The following is an 18,368-nucleotide window of genomic DNA, read 5'->3' as shown; positions in this document are numbered from 1 at the left end:
TTCAGGAAAACCAAGTGTCTCAGCTTTGCTTGTTGTTCTCTGATTGGTTGAATGACAAGCCTTAGAAAAAAATGGCTCGGTCTTAGACGGGACCCGGCTCTCATCGTTCACTTACAAGAGCCGGCTCTTTGAACCGGTTCGTTCGCGACCGACACATCACTATTCAGCAGATTTTAGGCACCGATAGGTGGCGATATGAGATTAGTTATTACACCAACAGACGGAGAAGAAGAGTTTAGCAGCAAATACTGTATTTGAAAACTTTATTGTAGTGCTAAAATTTTAAATTGCATTTAGTAGGGATTGTAAGTATTTATGACAGATTTATTTATTTATAATCATTATGCCTTCTCTGGCGGTTGTCCAGAATATCTACTTCTGTACACGAAGGCTGACCAGTGGCTCACTGTGGCTCAGTCAGGCGGCCCAGTGGCCTGTCATTCAGAGGGCAGGGAAAAAACACTGGACAGATTTGCCGGTTTTAAACGAGGACGACTTGAACGAACAGTTTGTCCGAGGTTCTGGACCGGGTGGCCAAGCTACTAACAAAACAAGTAATTGCGTGGTGCTGAAGCACACCCCGACAGGAGTCGTCGTAAAGGTAGATGTGTTCGTCGTGTCTAAACCTGTAACGTTTATTGCGACGGTCTCTCTTTTCAACAGACGACGACCACAAGTTCTGGTGTTCTTATTTTATTTTCCAGTGTCACCAGACGAGATCGTTGGAGTTAAACAGGAGGCGCGCACGAGAGATCATGCGTGAGAAGTTAGACATCGTTTACAAAGGGGAGGACAGTGAACTGCTTAAATCTCAGGAGGAATCCAAGGCGAAAAAACAAGAAAAACGAAGGAAAGTGAACGACAACTTGGAGAAAAAGCGACTGTTGAGGGAAATGCTCTCAGATGACGACAAGCGAGGAGACAGTAGTGGATAAGATGCCAATTTTCCGGCTGTCCGTTTTATCAGCTCCACTAAACATACAGATTTTCTTAGTACAGTAGTCCATCTGACTCTCTGTTAGCCCTCTTTTACCCTATTTCTAATGCTCAGGACACTGGTTTTTCGTGTGGTGGACTTTTCTCAGTGCTGCAGTGACAGGTGGTGGAAGTGTTAGTGTGTGTTGTGCTAGTGCAATTGGATCAGGTACAGCAGTGTTGCTGTGGCATTTCAACGTATAATGAATCAGTACATCCTTTAAAAAAATGACCTGGTTTAATATGCTATATACCAAACATACAAACAGATGGAAAAGAGAATTAAATGAAGAACTAATCTACATGAAAATAGTTTTATTTATTACACTCGGTAATAAATATGAAGATGCAAATATTATTATAACATGACATTTGGCACATTCTAAAAAAACCCTACTTTTTAAATGCCCTTGATTCAGCCATGCAATTTTAGTAAACAAAAAAAAAAATGGCATTCAAATGTAACATGCAAAGTTCTGACGTTTTTTAAACACTTTATAAGCAAAAGAGAAAATATAATGTTCCCAAATGGGAACATAAATAAATTCAGGTAGTTCCTGTCAAGTACAGTTTTGGGATGTTTTTTAACCTTTCTTTATCCTGCTACATCTTACACACACTTCTATGAAAGCCTTTAATTACGTGTGCCCAAAGGTGCAGTCAAGTGTTCTTTTGAATACAAGGGTATGTGGTTGTTCAGGTTGCTCGTTGCATGTTTGTGCACTGTCTGCCCTGGTTGTAGTTTTTTGAGAATATGGAATCCTGGTTTGCCTCTGGAGGAATGTAGCTGCCCTTTACGACCTTGCATTTCTTTCAGTTTCTGCCAAGCACTCGCGCACTAGACCCCTAGCGTGGATAATCCCTAAAAAGAGAACACACAGACTTAATAATATTTTGTTTTCTTTTGTCTTTCTGTTAAAAATAATAATAATAATAAAAGATCATGTCTCTGTAGTGGTTGTATTTGTCTAATAATTTGTCCTTACCACGTTTTAATCGTTCCATGGCAGTTTTGCTCCCAGCATAGGTTGGCCTGATTTCCTTTCCCAGCTCTTCGATGATAGCTAGCAACTCAGCATATTTGTTTTGAGGCACTTGTGTTCCACTGGAGCTCTGAGAGAAAGAAATAAAAGTACTTATAAAAGGTTCTTGATAAGGTTAGTTTAAGAAACATTTAATTGTATATTCTTATTTGACCTATCAATCCATTATCTGTAACCCCTTATCCAATTTAGGGTCGCAGGGGGTCCAGAGCCTACCTGGAATCATCGGGCGCAAGGCGGGAATACACCCTGGAGGGGGCGCCAGTCCTTCACAGGGCAACACACACACACACATTCACTCACACACTCACACCTACGGACACTTTCGAGTCGCCAATCCACCTGCAACGTGTGTTTTTGGACTGGGAGGAAACCGGAGCACCCGGAGGAAACCCACGCAGACACAGGGAGAACACACCAACTCCTCACAGACAGTCACCTGGAGCGGGATTCGAACCCACAACCTCCAGGCCCCTGGAGCTGTGTGACTGCAACACTACCTGCTAGGCAGGTAGCAGGATTGTAACAATTTTAGCCTGATATTACAGGCTCCCATTCCTTGATGTCATGCTATTACCTGTGCATTTCTTCCTGAGGGTGCAGACTGATTGAGTACATTGAGCACAACATCCAAATCTTTTATTCATTCATTCAGTAAGCGCTTATCCAGTTCAGGGTCGCGGTGGGTCCAGAGCCTACCTGGAATCATTGGGCACAAGGCGGGAACACACCCTGGAGGGGGCGCCAGTCCTTCACAGGGCAACATTCACTCACACTCACGGACACTTTTGAGTTGCCAATCCACCTATCAACATGTTTTTGGACCATGGGAGGAAACCCACGCGGACACAGGGATAACTCCTCACAGACAGTCACCTGGAGCAGGACTTGAACCCACAACCTCCAGGCCCCTGAAGCTGTGTGACTCCGACACTACCTGCTGCGCCACCGTGCCGCCCTAAAATCTTATATTAAGTACTTTAATTAAAATAGCTTTGTTTAAAACTTAGTGATGTTCAAATAAATGTGCTTTGTACATTCTAAACACCAAAATGAACAAATTATGAGGTTAGGTATATACTCACCTGAGGAAAACCCAAAGATGGCGGTCCAAAGTCATTCACAATAGGTCTATATGATTGCAGTGTTGCTACATTTGGAGACAGGGAATGTGTTGTTGTTGCTAATTGGTAATAAACAAAAGAGGAGGATTAGATTTTTCCAACACAATGTAAACATGAAAATAAATCAACATTATTTTTACTGTGAACCAAGGCACCGAACACATGAGTTGAACATGGGATAGTTGGGTTTAAAATGGCTCTCAATGGAACCTAGGTATGTCATAAAAATGTGGGCTTCCCAATAACTCTATATAATGGGCCATTGATGGGTTGGTTTTTCAGGTGGGCTGCCTACATGAACCCTATGTTTAACCCACAATCATCCCATCAATTTCCCTGTAGGTCACCCATGTGTGGAGCCAATATTTAACCCGTGGACAAATCTTGCAGGAACACAGCAGGGCGGTCTGTATGGACCACGCATGGGTATGATGTGTTGCTTTGTGTTTTTGTGCAGGCTGAACGCCGAGCTCACATGCAATGTGCCCCTGTAAACGCTGGGTGTCATCAAAGTATCAGAATGTTTCTCATCCAGATCAATCATTAGCCTTTTGGGAAGACAATCATGGAGGAAGCGGAACAAACAGAATTAAGCAGCTAAGTGATACATTTCTATCACGTTTTGACCGCTACCGTCAGGACAAAGGGAAATATGCAAAGTTAGTCGGTTTCGCTCCATCAGCGTAGTTCTGCTCCTAAAACTTTACGAGGGGAAAAGGGAAAAAGGTTTTCTGATTGGAAGGCTAATCATGGCGGATATGAATCAGCTTGCAGGATCTGACCCTATATATGTAACCGGACAAAAACTACAGACACGGGCTTTCCCCAGGTATTCATTACAACAGCAAAACTCGCATCGATAAAAACACAACATACACCCACGACTAAAGACCAAATCTGCCATACCTTGATTCGCTGAAGTTCCTGGAATGTGTTGGTGTATGTTAGGTTTGTACGACATTCCCAGAGACATTATAAACTGAAGAATTAAAAACGTCCTGAAATCACTGAAGCGTCTCTGTCTCCCTTCCACACTTTTTGTTTACAGCACAGCGGCAGCCGGCAAACATGGCCGTCACTTTATATTGACACCGAGAGTATCGTTACGATAACAGACGTATGGTCTCTCCACATATTCACAGTACTTTGTTCACTCGGGGCGACAGATAACGTTGTATCAAAAATGTAAAAAAAAAAAAAAAATAAATAAATAAATAAAAAAAATACCAAACTTCTGGCTTTGACAAATAAAGCGAAAAGTAGAATTTTTATTCACTACTTTGTAAAACTTGTAAACAAACAACGACGAAAACGTGTAGAGTTTGTTTGTATATATATATATATATATATGTATGAAAACGTGTAGAATTCACATATAAAATACAGTAAACGTTGTTGAAGATGAGTAAAATTTCAACCATATTATGGGATTTACAGTATGTTAAGACTCTGACTTGCCCTACAATATTTATTACGTTATTTTCAGTTTATATTTCAGTTCATTTGTGTGTGTAAATGAAAACTTATATATATAACTTATAAAAAGAAAAGTTGCATTGTTCTGCTCTATTGACAGACCAAATCCAAGTTTTCATTCACACACACACACACACACACACATATATCCATCCATCCATTATCTGTAACCGCTTATCCAATTTAGGGTCGCGGGGGGTCCAGAGCCTACCTGGAATCATCGGGCGCAAGGCGGGAACACACCCTGGAGGGGGCGCCAGTCCTTCACAGGGCAACACACACACACACATTCACTCACACCTACGGACACTTTCGAGTCGCCAATCCACCTGCAACGTGTGTTTTTGGACTGTTTCCCGGAGGAAACCCACGCGGACATGGGGAGAACACACCAACTCCTCACAGACAGTCACCCGGAGCTGGAATCGAACACACAACCTCCAGGCCCCTGGAGCTGTGTGACTGCGACACTAACCTGCTGCGCCACCGTGCCGCCACACACACACATATATATATATATATATCTCACAATGTACAGTGTAGTGTATGGTTGGTGAAATGGCAGAAGGGGGAGAGGGAGGGGGGAGGGGAGGAGCTAGATGGCCACTACAAGTCACGGGCGGTGTGAGGTCTCTGAACCAATCACAGAGCCCTTTTTCTTGCAGCAAACCAATGAGAGTTCAGGTAGATTTTTAAAACCCCCGGAAGCGCTTGCTGTTTCGGCATCAATAAAAAAAAAAACCAGCAAAAAAAAAAAAAAAAGTCTACGTTATTGTAAAAAGCGTACGAGTTCGGAGGACGTCGTTTTATTTTAATTAACTAACTCATAGGCTGTTTGCTGAGCATTTAAAATGGCAAAAGGTAAGCAGAATGATAGTATGTTTAATTTACGTTTAACGTGAATCTGAACGCAACTTGTGTGATTTTATTGTGTATTGTATTATTGTTTGATGCGCTTGATTTGTCGGTAGAGCGGAACATAAAGTTCTGTGTTTATTTAAAGGCAAGAAAACACAGACCGCCGAACAACCCAAAAACAAGGTCGAAAAAGAAGCCAAAGAAAACAAACATGAGACAAAAATGGTAAGATTTGAGCCACATCAAATCTATACTTATAGACCTTTACAGACGACCTAACGCATTTGAATGTATTTATAGACAGGTCCAGAACAACAAACGCTGCACAGTTTTACAAACAGAGGAAATACACGTTCCCCGCATCGCAAGAGTCCTCTTTTTCCTATTCTTGAGGAAAATTCTTCAGCACGAAAGGACAGTGACACAAGCAAAGAAGGTAAGTTATTCAGTGTTCATTTGATCAGCTCCACTGATTATAAAAGTACTTTGTAGTTCAACAATTAGGCTTTTTCCATGTGATACTCTGCATACTTTTAAACTCCCTTTTCAGCTGATTCTTAAATGGTAAGGACCTTCACAAGACCACCACAGAGCAGGTATTATTTGGGTGGTGGTAGTTAGTGTCTGTTGTACTGGTACAAGAGGACCAGACACAGCAGTCCTGATGGAGTTTTTAAACACTGGGACCATTCACTGGAAACTTTTTATTAGACACACATACCTTGTTGGTCCACTTTTGTCAGTGCCAAGTCAGAGAGAGAGAGAGAGAGAGAGAGAGAGAGAGAGAGAGACAGTAGCTCATCTGTTAGTGCTCATTTTGTATTAGTCTACAGTAGTCACAGTTCTCAGTCTAGCAGCGGGATTAAGGGGCTTAAAAATTCTAGCAGCACTGCTGTGTCTGATCCTCAAAGTCGGGAAATGTACAGAGGTGGCGGCACGGTGGCGCAGCAGGTAGGTGTCGCAGTCACACAGCTCCAGGGACCTGGAGGTTGTGGGTTCGATTCCCGCTCCGGGTGACTGTCTGTGAGGAGTGTGGTGTGTTCTCCTTGTGTCCACGTGGGTTTTCCTCCGGGTGCTCCGGTTTCCTCCCACAGTCCAAAAACACACGTTGGTAGGTGGATTGGCGACTCAAAAGTGTCCGTAGGTGTGAATGTGTGTGTGTGTGTGTCTGTGTTGCCCTGTGAAGGACTGGCGTCCCCTCCAGGGTGTATTCCCGCCTTGCGCCCAATGATTCCAGGTAGACTCTGGACCCACCGTGACCCTGAATTGGATAAGGGTTACAGATAATGAATGAATAAATGAATGTACAGAGGTAGGAAATATACCTTTTTAAAGGTACAACGTTGGTTTAGAGTGCAGTTGTGCTCCTAAAGGTTCATCAAATCCTCTTCTCCAGGAAGAAAAGTGAATATCTGTAAGCTTTCCTATCATAATTTTTTTAAACAGAAAAACAATATAAAAATTTTGGAGTTGAAATGAGATGTATGAAATCAACTTAAAATCCACATTTAAGATATGGAATGTGGTACAATTATAGTCCCTAACATAATTTACTGAAGATGTATCATTCAGACTCACCACCACAGTGAGTCCTTCTGAGAGTGTACCAGTGCAACACACTGACCCACCACCTCCAAGTCAGTGTGAACGCAGCACTAAGTACGATCCTCCACCCAAATAATACCTGAATTTCTGCACTTGGTGGTCCTATGGGGGTTCTCATCACTGAAGAACAGGGTGAAAGCGGTTTTAAAAAAGTATGCAGATTAACATAAGGACCACAGTTTTCAATTGTAGCAACTACAAAGTGTAAGACAATGAGTTTTAGGGTGCAATTTATTTTTCTGGGCCAGGCAATGTTTTGTATGTGAATACACCCACTGCATGCTTGTCTGAATCTCATGACCACCACTTAAGTGAACATGAAGAGCTCATTGTACATTTTGCATAGCCCCTTTTCTGTGTAATTTTCTCAGGATTTATCAGTAGCGGTGTGTTCTTGATTTATTTTTGTTTGTCTCCTTTGTTTCTATTGGTTAAAATGATTAGAAAGACCAGAACTGAATAATATTACTTTTATCAGATTTGCTGATATAACTAGTCCTCATAGCGTTCTTTGGTTTCTTTTACATATTTACAGTAAGTGTCACAGGAGGGGTGCAACCTAAACAAGAAAATAGTGGCATAAGGATATTGTCTTCACCGAGAGAGAAAACGTGTTCACCCCAAGATGAAGAGAAAGCATCTGAGGTTGTTCCAAACAAAACTGAAAGTGTGCCACATGCTAAAAGCAAAGTCAGTAAGCCAACCCACAAAAGGTATGTTTCTCTTTAATGATTTTTTTTTTTTTCATTGTAAATGAACAGTATTCATTGCAAAATATTAATCTACAAAGTTACATTTGAAAAACACAGAAAATACTTGAACAATGAGGTAAAAGGCTTCGCTTATTCCTTATCAGTATATTCTGTGCAACATAAACCACAATGCGTGAGTGAGTTATGCCATTTGGAATTCTGTTTTCAAGTGAGCAAATATTTTGGGACACAAAAAATGGTGATTTTTGATTGCTCTGAAATTTTATGTTGCTGCATCTGTTCCGGCTACTTTATAGATTCTATACTATAGTGGCATTTTAACTGAATTCAGATGTGAAGAATTAAGACCAAAGGGCAATGCCATGTGATATTTATATTTATTATATATAATATATCCAAGAAGTGCATTGCTATCTGTGATTTGCACACAATTAAATTAAACGTCTTAGGTCAAGAATTTAATAAAGAGCAGTCACATTCCAGATTATAATAATTATATCATGTATAATATTCATTCAGTACGCTGCTATCATTTGTCCTTTGTTTCTTTTAATTAATTATTTTGTTTATTTATAGTTACTTATATGGCATCTTTCTAGACACAGAAGGACCCTTTACAATCAACACTGCACAGAACACCATTCCATTCAACACTCAGTCAACACACACATGCTGGTGAGAAGCAGCAGCCAAATGCGCAACCTGTCCTCTCAACCAGGAACTACCACCCCCCTGGAGGAGAGCATTGGGCACTAGGGGTTCACACAGGAGATAGTGCCAATCCATATCTTGGTGTACACACGTACAGACATTAATTCACTCGCACCAGAGTATCCAGTTCACCTAACCTCCATGTTTTTGGACATTTGGAGGAAACCAGAGACCCCGGGGGAAATTCACGCAGACTGCCAGCTCCTTTATTGTTGTACATTTGTTTAAGAGATTCCTATGATTGACTGAGAGGGATGCCTGTCATCATTCTATATACGATCAATAGAATATTCATTTCACCTATTAGAGGCAACAAGTAGGAACACCCTCCAAAAACAGCGCTAATTGAAAGAGGCTGCAATTAGGGTTGTAGAGCATTATAATAGTTACAAACCTTGTGATATTTCTTTTGATCAATTTCATTTTAGTTCACATTTATTTGTCTCAAAACACATGCTGTTAAACTGGAGGTGTAAATTTAACAAACTCCATATTCAATGTGTAGTTTGTATGTAAAATGATGCTGATGTTCAGTTTAACAAAAAAATAACTTTAGTGCACTTGCACATTAATTTGGGGACCTGGAGCACCTCCCAACCCATAAACTGATTAAAAAAGACAGACCAGTCAGTTTTCCATGGGCTGCTTAAGTCAACAAGCCATTTTAATTTTTCTCTGCTACTTGTCTCACGCATTGACTTTAGAGTTGTACTTCCCCTTATCGATCTCCAGTCATAAGAATGGAACTGGTGTGCTGGGTTCTCATGCTGAGCTGTGCTGTTCAGCTGGTCTCTCTGAATGAATCAATTATAAATTAAGTAATTTAATCTCATTGTCCCAATAATTTGCCACAGTTTTGAATTCCTAATTGTAATCAGAGAGATGAGTGAGTGTATATAATACCTATAGCTGATGATTTTTAGACGAGTCTGGTTATTAGAATTATTTGACCTTATACAAATCCGAGCTGGCTCATTCATTGTTTTTTGTTTGTTTGTTTTTCCAGAGCAGAAAACACAATTTCCCCAAAAAATCGAAAGGTCACAGATTATTTTCCCATAAGAAGAAGTTCCAGAAAAAGTAAAGCTGAATTGAAGGTGAGTAAAGTGCTGCTGGGGCCATTTTCTTTTCTTTTTTCCCCCTCTCTCTCCACTCCTCCTTGTATCCCTGCTAGGCAACACTATACTAAGGGCACAGATAATAATGTCTAATTTACATAATGCCTTTCTCAAACTCAAGGACACTAGAAACACAAGATATCAATAATAACATATGCCAGACAGCAGATTAATCAAGGTAACAAAGAATGAAAAGATTTTAAGTTCGGTTTTATGTTCGGATGTGAAAGAGGAAAGTGAGGTACAAAGATGGTGAGACTGTGGCAAGTTATTCCACAATTCTGGGGCCGATACGCTACAGGATCTACCACCTACTGAGACCAATTTAAATTTAGGAATGGACTGAAGGCCAACATTAGAAGACCTAAGAGCGCAGGTAGGAGAGTATGGGTGAAGGAGTTCAGTTAAGTATGAGGGTGCAAGACCATGCAGAGATTTGTAGGTAAGTAATACAAGTTTAAACAAAATATGAAGAGAGACGGGTGGCCCGTGCTGTTCGTATCAGAGTAATGTGGATGGATTACTTAATGTAGGACAGAGTTCTGGCAGTGGAATTTTGAACATATTGAAGATTACAAATCTTTTTATTGGGAATGTCTATAAGGAGGGAGTTACAATAATCAATCCGAGAGGAAATGAAAGCGTGTATCAGGATTTCTACATGTTGGTTGGTAAGCATAGGCTGAACACAGGCAATGTTATGTAAGTGAAAAAAGGACTTTTTGACAACAGACCTGATATGGTTCAAATGAAAGATTAGTATTAAAAAGTACACTGAGGTTACGAACCACAGATGAGGGTGAAACATACACGCCATCAAGACTGAGAGTAAACCAGTGAACTTTGAGATAATGTGTCAGATGTCTTTCACATTCATTTAATCTCAAGCATATATTCTTTATTATTCCATGTGTTAATCTCTTTGAAATGATCAATTTTTATGTAAACACAATGGTTTTTCTTCTAAACAGTGTGAAGAACAGAGACATATAGACGACGTAATCACAAACAATGTAGAAGAAGGACTAAAGGTTAGTCAATAAATAAATCAACAAATCTTTACCCTACATCGTTTGTGCATTTTTATTGACGTTGGACTATGGCATTTTCATTTTTAAACAGGTTAAACATATTGAAGGTAAAGGAAGAGGGGTTTTTGCTGAAAGAGAATTTCATAAAGGCCAGTTTATTGTTGAGTATCATGGAGATTTGATTCAATTGGCTGATGCCAAAAAAAGAGAGGCCCAGTACGCTCAAGACCCTACAAAAGGCTGCTACATGTACTACTTTCAGCACCTCAGCAAAAACTATTGGTGAGTGTCTGTCTTTCTCTCTCTCGACAGGGCCATGTTTTTAACACTGTGCTGCATCACCTTTTTTTAACACTTTGGTCTCTTCAGATAAATAAATTGGAATTGACTTTGAAATTAAGTAAAGGTTGCTCTAATTTTGATTGTGTGGGAAAGAGAGATTCACTTTGACATGTAAATACTATGAAGTCTAGACTATTTTCATTGATTTCTGATGAAATAATGATCACTATTTTATGGAAAGGCCACAACATTTCAAAAACCTATTTGAAATCACTGGTAAAGTCTGACAAAATTGTAGAAATGTTTAGCTCAAATAAAGAAATGTGTTTTTATATACATTTAAAAAAAATTCTAATTTTCAGCTTCTGCCTCGTGTGCCTGCACATATTTACACAAAAAGACCAATCTTTGCCAGTTGAGGTTTTACTGCTGAGCTGATCAGCTCTTTCAGTGAAGGCTGGGTCTTTTCCGTTCATTTTTTTTTTAACCTGTCATCAATTATGTTGTTGCTAGTTAAGAGCACCTGAGCAGTGCCACAGACGGACTGACTCCATGCCATGCTGCATGGCTGCAGTAATTCAGACAAAAGGAGCCCCAACTAAGTATTGAGTGCTGTAGATGCTCATACTTTTCAGTTGGCCAGCATTTCTAAAATCCTTTTTTTTTTATTGGTCTTAAGTAATATTCTAATTTTCTGAGATACTGAATTTGGGGTTTTCATTAGTTGTCAGTTATAATCATCAAATTTAAAGATATAAACACTTGAAATGTATCAGTCTGTGTGTAATAAATGAGTTTCATAATATACACGTGTCAAATTTAAATGGAACTACTGAAATAAATCAACTTTTCCATGATATTCTAATTTTATGACCAGCACCTGTACAGTAGACTCATTTATTTATTTCCACTGGAACCTGTCCATGAAACTCTTATTTTCAAATTGCATGACATTAAATATTCAGAACGGTCTTTAGAAAGAACTAGCTTTAGGATAAACATGTTTACAATCCTTCTCTTGTAGTGTGGATGCAACTAAAGAATCTGGTCGACTGGGGAGACTGATTAACCACAGCAAAAATGGCAACTGCCAGACTAGAATACATGATCTAAATGGAGTACCACATCTCATTCTGGTAGCAGCCAGAGACATTAAAACAGGAGAAGAACTTCTTTATGACTATGGAGATCGCAGTAAAGAAGCCATTGCTGCTCACCCCTGGCTCAAGCATTGACCCCTCTTCCATCCTGCATCAAATGTGAATGGTTTTTTTTACATGTAAATTTAGTGCTTGCTTGCATTTCTTGTAATGTAAAGTGATTCTCAAAACCATACTGAATTTCAAATGCTTTGAATGGTTTGTATTATTGACATTATTGTCTTGGGTCCTGGTTGGATTGATTTAGTGATTTTATGAGCCGTATGGTCAAGCTCAGATACAAATGCAGTGTGTAGAATGAATGCAGAGGCCATAAATCATACCTTTCTAATTTGATAAGAGTGGTAAATGCTATGATTTTGCTGTGAGGAAATGCTACACTGAACCAGTTTTTGAATCAGGATTTGCTTTATAGCAGGCCAGTGTAACTTTAATGTTTGTGCAAACAGCATAGATGGATATGATTACACCATGACTCTGCAGGCAAGTTCTTTACAATATTAAATGTGAACTTTACAGTATTTGTTAATAATATAATTGGAGTACATGTACAGCTTTGGTCAATTTCAACTTTTATAATACTTTCATTGTAATGGTACAGGGTGTGAAATAGTTTTCTTCTGATTTTAAATGGATATAAATGTTTACAAAGCATACAGGCTATGTGTTGTTATTATTAGGAGCAAACCTATGTCCTTTTTAAAACGTTTTAGTTCTTATATATGTTATAGTTCTCTTAGATCAATAAAATGTTCCTGTTGTTTTTTTTTTATCTCTTGAGAGCTACACCATTTAATGTTCTCAACCCCTTTAGATTCAGTATGTCACTGATTTTACGTTCATTGCCAAAAATATTTTACTCATCATTGTATACGATATGCCCTTTTCTCTGATGTGACACAGACTTGTTTATAAGGTCCTGATGTCATGAGTGGCCTCATATCAGATTTTGTAACTTGAAAATACTGAAAAAGATGTACCACATCTAACTGGTAAATATTGCAATGAAAACAGTACAGAAGATACATCATTTATAAATAAAGATGTAGGATTATGATGTTTTAATAGTTAATGACAAATGGAAAAGAAACAATGTAAATCCAAATTGAACAATCACAAAAAAATATAGAAGTATTATTGCACAAAACCATTAATAAATGGTTAGTAGCTAAGTTCAACTTTCAAACTAATTTTCTGTTCTTTTATATCTAATTTTTTGTAAGAAAAATCATAGAACTCCATTTAGCTTCAAGGAAGAAATTGTGTATTTTGTTAATAAGCATATGTTTATTTTATAAAAACAGATTTGTTATGTGTAATTACAGTAATGTGAATACTAAATGATGATATTTAACCTCCTATAATTCCTTCTTCATTGTATCTTTTCATGTATGTTCTTTAGAGACAAAACTATACAGTCCAGACTCCTGCTCTTCTAGGTAAAGTGTAGCCCTATTTTAAACCTGCTTATTTACAGAAGAATGTTATTTTGTAATATCACTGACATATCAGCTTAACGGGTTGAGCTACAACAGTTTAATTGTTACCATGTGTTTCACAGGGTGAAATGCCACTAACGTACAGTGGGCTACACACTGATGTCACCAGAAAAAATATATATATATATCTTAAAATGTTATAACTTGAAAAATGTTAAAATAAGGCTGTTAACAAGCATCATCAATTATCTATAAATACAATCATATCTTAACATTGGAACTTTTGACGGCCTCTATATGGTGACATGTATTGTTTAACTCAAACATTTATTCCTTAAATGTTTCTGGGTGTAAAATATTCACAGGGGTTCATCCAGTTTTAGGACAGCATTCTAGAAAATTGCTGGTCATGTTCTATTTTCTTTTAAAAGAGAACCTGAATGAGAAAGAGAGAGAAAGTGTCGTATCAGTGTTATGCCATAAATGATATGAGATCACGTTCTTTATACACTGTTAAAACCCTTATTATTACAGTTCTAAACTAATGTAAACTCTAAATATAGGCTTACCAGTGCTACAGCTGCCAAGATAACACCTGATTTGATCTAATCCCAAAGCCTTGACAGTATAAGGTGGTCTGTTTTAAAAATGGCCCCTTTAATTCCAATGGCATAAATACACCTGAGGTGTGAATCAAAATAATATCCATCTCATTCATATTTCAGTTAACCTTTCTGTTTTAAACATCTAACACCTACCTGGGAAATAACTACATTTGTTTTAACAAGACCGGGTCCATGGCGTAACATTTGGATATCCACTGCTGTATTCAGTTATTTTTGTTGCCAATAGAATGTTTGTGGACACCAATTAAGAACTTACAGTTTCTGAATAGTGGTCTTTTCTTCTTTTGGCTCTTCTGTGGGGGTCACAGAAAGTGGAGGTTCAAAGGGAGGTGTCTCCAGGTTTACGTCTACAAAACTTGGTTCTGGTTGAGGCAGAGCTCCACTGCAAGTACATATTTAGCTCAAATTAAAAAGCTGGCCAGTGAAGGGTAGAAGAAATCACATGGGTGAAAAATACTTAAAATACGGTGTATCCAACATCACTAATAAACAGATTCAGTTCCTTCGGAATTAAGATTTATCTGTCCTGTAGGTCTTACATTAATATGACAGATGAACCTCAGCGTGAAATGGGAATCAGAACACATTCTACTTCCTAAATGTGTCATGATTTGTAGTGACAGAGTACATTTGGGTCGGAAATAATAGGCATGGGTTAGACATGATGTCATGCATCAAGTTTTGAAAGGATGGTGAAATCTTGCTTGTAGGCTGTCAGATTGAATCACGTCAGAAAGCGTTTTAGAGGAAGAACATGTCACTACATTTTGATTCAAAATTTCAAAAGACGCAGGAATATTAAATGATATGACCCAGAACATGAACCAAGAAGGCCCATTTTGATATTATCTTGTCTTTATGGCACTTTTCTCCCACTGTTGCTGCTGTTTCCAAACCTCCAAAATGAGTAGAATGACGCTTTACCTTTTGTAGAGCTGTAGCTCTTCTTGGGCCAGTAGCAACTGTCCTTTGAGTTGGTTCCTCTCCTGTAGGACTTCTTTTAATTCTTGCATGGTGAATCGTGGTCGGTTAGGATCCTTTAAGTCTATCACCAGCTTGTCAGGGCCAATTATCTGCTACAAGAAAAATCAAACCTGAATTTGGACTGAGAAGACGTGAGACACGAGGAAGAGCCGTAAGACGGTTATATGCCTCTTAGATGTTACAGTTTCAGCATGTGTTGTTTAAAAGCAGTGAATGTACCGCCCCAATCACACATTCACTACGTTAACAAAAGTCACATCTCAGAAGATTGAAATTTTAAAATTAAATTAAAATTAATTTAATTTAAAAAATAAAATTAATTAAATTGTTATTATTAAATAAATTAATTATTTAAAATTAATTTAATTTAAAAAATAAAGTTAATTAAATTATTATTAAATAAATTAATAAATTTAAAATAAATTTAATTTAAAAAATAAAGTTAATTAAATTATTATTAAATAAATTAATAAATTTAAAATAAATTTAATTTAAAAAATAAAGTTAATTAAATTATTATTATTAAATAAATTAATTATTTAAAAATTAATTTTATTTTATTTTTTTAATATTGAAGATTCCGGACCATCGAACATACTTTACATTATTGTATTCTGTCCAACGTTTTCCCAAAATATACTAAAAGGTGAAGTGGAGTTTGTAAAAACGATACCATAAAACTGAAGACTTTTCATAAACAACACTCACAGTGTTCACACTTTCACTTGAACCTCCCGCAACGACTCTGTCTAGTTCATCTTTCAGGTTGTCCCGTTCCATTCGGAGCTCCTCTAACGATAGAGCGTGTTTGTTGACCATTATTTCCAACATTTCCAACACACGAACAATTTTGAACTGCAAGTCTGACACCTCCTGACCGCCTCTGTTAATCTTCAGCAAATCTTTCCCAATTACGTACGAAATATCATAAACATCTTCCACCGTCAGCTCCAGCGGGTCCTTCTCGAATGCTACAGTTGGAGAACCATCTTGCAGATCTCCCATTGTCCTGCGGCTGACAACAAATTAGAAAACAGATTAGACCGCGTAACTAATACTATTTGAAAACGAATCTTCGCTGTATTAGGATTTTAGGTAACTCTGGGAACTCTGGGAATTCCGTCAAGCGGCGCCTGAGAACTTCGCTTCCTTATAACACGTTACATGGGGCTTGTCGACTTTGTTGAGCGATGTGTGAGGTAGCCAATGGAAATCCTTCTAACTGCATCCAATAGGCGTTAAGTTTCCATAGTGACGGGCCAAGGCAGACTCGGACAATATGGAAGCAAATCGGTCTCATCAGACTTTGAAATATTACCACCTTTGAATTTGTAGCACTGATTGTTTTTTTGCACTGAAATTATGCTTCTGAATATAATTGCTCTTGAGTAGAACTCGTGAAATGTCTTCAATAGTATTTGTATGAGCTCCATCTCTCAGTGCTGTTCAAATGAAAGTCAAATGTACATGTTTTAATATGTTCAAAAATACAAAGGCTTCTATGGGGTGTCCTAAATTTCACATGACAGTATACCCTATGTTCATGTTTCCACATATTCTGTCATATCACATGATATGTTCATTACAAAAAAATCACACACAGTAAAATTTCTTCATCTGTTTTTTTTATCTGAATTTATTAACCTTGAATAATAACAGTGAAAACGTGTTCTTGAAAATACATGAGTTCAATTCAAGAGCAATTATATTCAGTCGCATAATTGTGAAGCAACATATTCAGAGGTGGAAACCTGAAGACTTAAATTTAAAAGCAACAAAATTCAGATGCATCATTCATTCATTCATTGTCTGTAACCCTTATCCAGTTCAGGGTCGCGGTGGGTCCAGAGCCTACCTGGAATCATTGGGCGCAAGGCAGGAATACACCCTGGAGGGGGCGCCAGTCCTTCACAGGGCAACACACACACACACACATTCACTCACACACTCACACCTACGGACACTTTTGAGTCGCCAATCCACCTACCAACGTGTGTTTTTGGACTGTGGGAGGAAACCGGAGCACCCGGAGGAAACCCACGCGGACACAGGGAGAACACACCAACTCCTCACAGACAGTCACCCGGAGGAAACCCACGCGGACACAGGGAGAACACACCAACTCCTCACAGACAGTCACCCGGAGGAAACCCACACGGAGACGGAGAACACACCAACTCCTCACAGACAGTCACCCGGAGGAAACCCACGCGGACACAGGGAGAACACACCAACTCCTCACAGACAGTCACCCGGAGGAAACCCACACGGAGACAGGGAGAACACACCAACTCCTCACAGACAGTCACCCGGAGGAAACCCACACAGACACAGGGAGAACACACCAACTCCTCACAGACAGTCACCCGGAGCGGGAATCGAACCCACAACCTCCAGGCCCCTGGAGCTGTGTGACTGCGACACCTACCTGCTGCGCCACCGTGCCCGCCCAGATGCATAATTTCAGTGCAATAAAAAAAATCAGTGCTACAAATTCAAAGGTGGTAATATTTCAAAGTCTGATGAGACAGATTTGCTTCCATAAGCCTGCCCACAACAATCTAGACTAATGTAAACAGGCCAAAGTGTTTACTTTATCAATGTAAACAGGATAAAGTGTTTAAAGCAAATTAATGAAATGAAATAATACACTGATTAGAGTCACACATATCTTCTCGTAATAGTAAGATGTGGTGATGGTGAAAATGAGAAAAAGAGTAATATTAACATGCACACACATAGACAAACCTGAATATAAAATACTCAAAGATATACTCAATTTACCCTCTGGGTAAGTGTGGTGCTTGTGTAAAACTACATATTTCAGTAAATATAAAAACAAATACAGTAAGAAAAGTAGATGTGGGTGGCAGTGACAAATGCCAGACAGCATATTAATTAATCAAGTTAACAAAGAATGAAAATGTTGATATAAAAGATAGGTTTGAAGTTTGGCTTTGAAAGAGGAAAATGAGGCACAAAGATGGAGAAACTGCGGCAAATTATTCCACAATTTTGGGGCCGATAGGATCTACCACCTAATGAGACCAATTTAAATTTAGGAATGGACAGGAAGCCAACATTAGAAGTCCTGACACCTTTCAAACATCGCTATGCCTCAACTTCTTTATATAAAACACATAACCTTTTAATCTATACACAGTCATCTGTACTTCTATACTTTTTCAGAAATTATTTGCTGAGGAAATTAGCCAGCTCTGGC

The 18,368-nt window shown here is 38.6% G+C and overlaps 4 protein-coding genes across 6 annotated transcripts; 2 read left to right on the top strand and 2 right to left on the bottom strand.

Moving 5' to 3' along the window:
* The first annotated feature begins 224 nt into the window (after positions 1-224).
* Positions 225-1,237, top strand: LOC136676471 (mitochondrial translation release factor in rescue-like). The gene is made up of 2 exons (XM_066653529.1): positions 225-601; positions 705-1,237. The coding sequence occupies exons 1-2, from the start codon at positions 344-346 to the stop codon at positions 933-935; spliced, it is 489 nt and encodes a 162-aa protein (XP_066509626.1). The 5' UTR covers positions 225-343; the 3' UTR covers positions 936-1,237.
* Positions 1,238-1,698: 461 nt separating this feature from the next.
* Positions 1,699-5,140, bottom strand: LOC136676472 (cyclin-dependent kinase 2-associated protein 1-like). The gene is made up of 4 exons (XM_066653530.1): positions 4,049-5,140; positions 3,104-3,201; positions 1,962-2,088; positions 1,699-1,837 (listed from the first exon to the last, which is right to left on the bottom strand). Exons 1-4 carry the CDS (start codon positions 4,113-4,115, stop codon positions 1,770-1,772), a joined length of 360 nt encoding a protein of 119 aa, XP_066509627.1. The 5' UTR covers positions 4,116-5,140; the 3' UTR covers positions 1,699-1,769.
* Positions 3,724-13,191, top strand: LOC136676468 (N-lysine methyltransferase KMT5A-A-like). Of its 2 annotated transcripts, none has more exons than XM_066653524.1 (8): positions 3,724-3,971; positions 5,622-5,701; positions 5,777-5,912; positions 7,617-7,794; positions 9,512-9,602; positions 10,595-10,654; positions 10,746-10,936; positions 11,961-13,191. In XM_066653524.1, the coding sequence occupies exons 2-8, from the start codon at positions 5,699-5,701 to the stop codon at positions 12,169-12,171; spliced, it is 870 nt and encodes a 289-aa protein (XP_066509621.1). In that variant the 5' UTR covers positions 3,724-3,971; positions 5,622-5,698; the 3' UTR covers positions 12,172-13,191. The 2 variants fall into 2 exon arrangements, with proteins under 2 accessions (XP_066509621.1, XP_066509620.1); XM_066653523.1 differs by lacking the exon at positions 3,724-3,971 and adding an exon at positions 5,346-5,479.
* Positions 13,192-13,335: 144 nt separating this feature from the next.
* Positions 13,336-16,356, bottom strand: LOC136676470 (RILP-like protein 2). Of its 2 annotated transcripts, none has more exons than XM_066653528.1 (4): positions 15,854-16,356; positions 15,086-15,234; positions 14,418-14,543; positions 13,336-13,971 (listed from the first exon to the last, which is right to left on the bottom strand). In XM_066653528.1, exons 1-4 carry the CDS (start codon positions 16,148-16,150, stop codon positions 13,950-13,952), a joined length of 594 nt encoding a protein of 197 aa, XP_066509625.1. In that variant the 5' UTR covers positions 16,151-16,356; the 3' UTR covers positions 13,336-13,949. The 2 variants fall into 2 exon arrangements, with proteins under 2 accessions (XP_066509625.1, XP_066509624.1); XM_066653527.1 differs by having other exon boundaries at positions 13,341-13,971; positions 15,086-15,237.
* Positions 16,357-18,368: the final 2,012 nt, after the last annotated feature.

The sequence above is a fragment of the Hoplias malabaricus genome, chromosome X2 (genome assembly GCF_029633855.1).
Source record: "Hoplias malabaricus isolate fHopMal1 chromosome X2, fHopMal1.hap1, whole genome shotgun sequence".
Taxonomy (NCBI): Eukaryota; Metazoa; Chordata; class Actinopteri; order Characiformes; family Erythrinidae; genus Hoplias; species Hoplias malabaricus.
Note: the sequence above shows the minus strand (reverse complement) of the source record. Positions and strands in the feature narration are given on the sequence as shown.